Source organism: Formica exsecta, unplaced genomic scaffold (genome assembly GCF_003651465.1).
Source record: "Formica exsecta isolate Colony F162 unplaced genomic scaffold, ASM365146v1 scaffold120, whole genome shotgun sequence".
Taxonomy (NCBI): domain Eukaryota; kingdom Metazoa; phylum Arthropoda; class Insecta; order Hymenoptera; family Formicidae; genus Formica; species Formica exsecta.
In genome coordinates, this window is record NW_021848537.1 from 1,880,348 (window position 1) to 1,881,330 (window position 983).

Sequence of the window (983 nt, forward strand, 5' to 3'; positions counted from 1 at the left end):
ATTCCTGCCCGCGCTGATCGCCATGATCTCCTCCACGCTCGGCACATTCTTACGACCACCGTACTTGACCGTCTTCCGGAGATTCTGCAGACAGACCATCGCGGTGCCGTGATAGGCGCGACGCTTGTCGTACGCCGCTGTCTCGAGGTACTTGGTCAGGTACGGCCTGAGATTCTCGCTGCACGTGAAATAGGCGGCGACGATGCTGAAGATTCGCCAGCCACGCTGACAACTCTCCGGATTCGGGCTCTTGTTATTGGTGGTCTGCTTCATCAACTGGCAGTAAACCTCGTCTCGGAGCTGCTCGTGCTTGTGACAGTGCTGCGAATACCCCACGAAACAATTAACTAGCGAATATTGAAATTAGCAACAACACAGATGACAATAAAGTGTAAAAAATACTTGTATTTAATTATTTTCATCATCTTTTTCGAAGGATTTTAACTATAAATTCATGAATAAAGTTATAATAATACATGAAAATGATTGATATGTGATAGAAATATATACGAAACGTTATGCATTCTAGACAATGAAATCAGAAAAAAATATTCTGATACAAACTTACCATGAGGATGGTGTAAACGCATTTGACTTCACTGGTCTCGGGCGGCAACGGTTGGTCGCCCATGTACCTCATCAGGCACAGGAAGCACTCGATGGCCAGGACACTCAAGTCCGTCTCCAGCCTAAGCAGGCTCTGTTCGATGGGCACGGTGGAGTACTTGACAAGATCCACCTGTTCCTTCCAAGTCCACTCGGTACCATCCGGCTGGCCTTTACTCTTCTTGCTCTTCTTCTTGCTCTTCAGTGACTCGATCACCTTAAGGGACCCGCTGATCGATCCATCCGCGGTCTTCAACATCTCGAACCTATCGAATTCGAGATGTTCAATCCTCCCGTTTGCTTGCACGCGCGCGCGTTAAGTAGCGCGACCATATCGTTCTCCAACGCGAGTACGACGGAATGAGAAGCGATAGTAG

The 983-nt window shown here is 48.0% G+C and overlaps 1 protein-coding gene across 1 annotated transcript in view; it reads right to left on the bottom strand.

Annotated features, from left to right (window-relative positions):
- Positions 1-983, bottom strand: part of LOC115241807 (unconventional myosin-XV) — a 109,134-nt gene that overhangs the window by 3,732 nt on the left and 104,419 nt on the right. Inside the window, exons 32-33 of the mRNA XM_029817739.1 lie at positions 569-872; positions 5-321 (exon numbers count right to left, since the gene is read on the bottom strand). Of these exons, the coding sequence (XP_029673599.1) occupies positions 5-321; positions 569-872 (621 nt within the window). The remainder of the gene's footprint in view (positions 1-4; positions 322-568; positions 873-983) is intronic.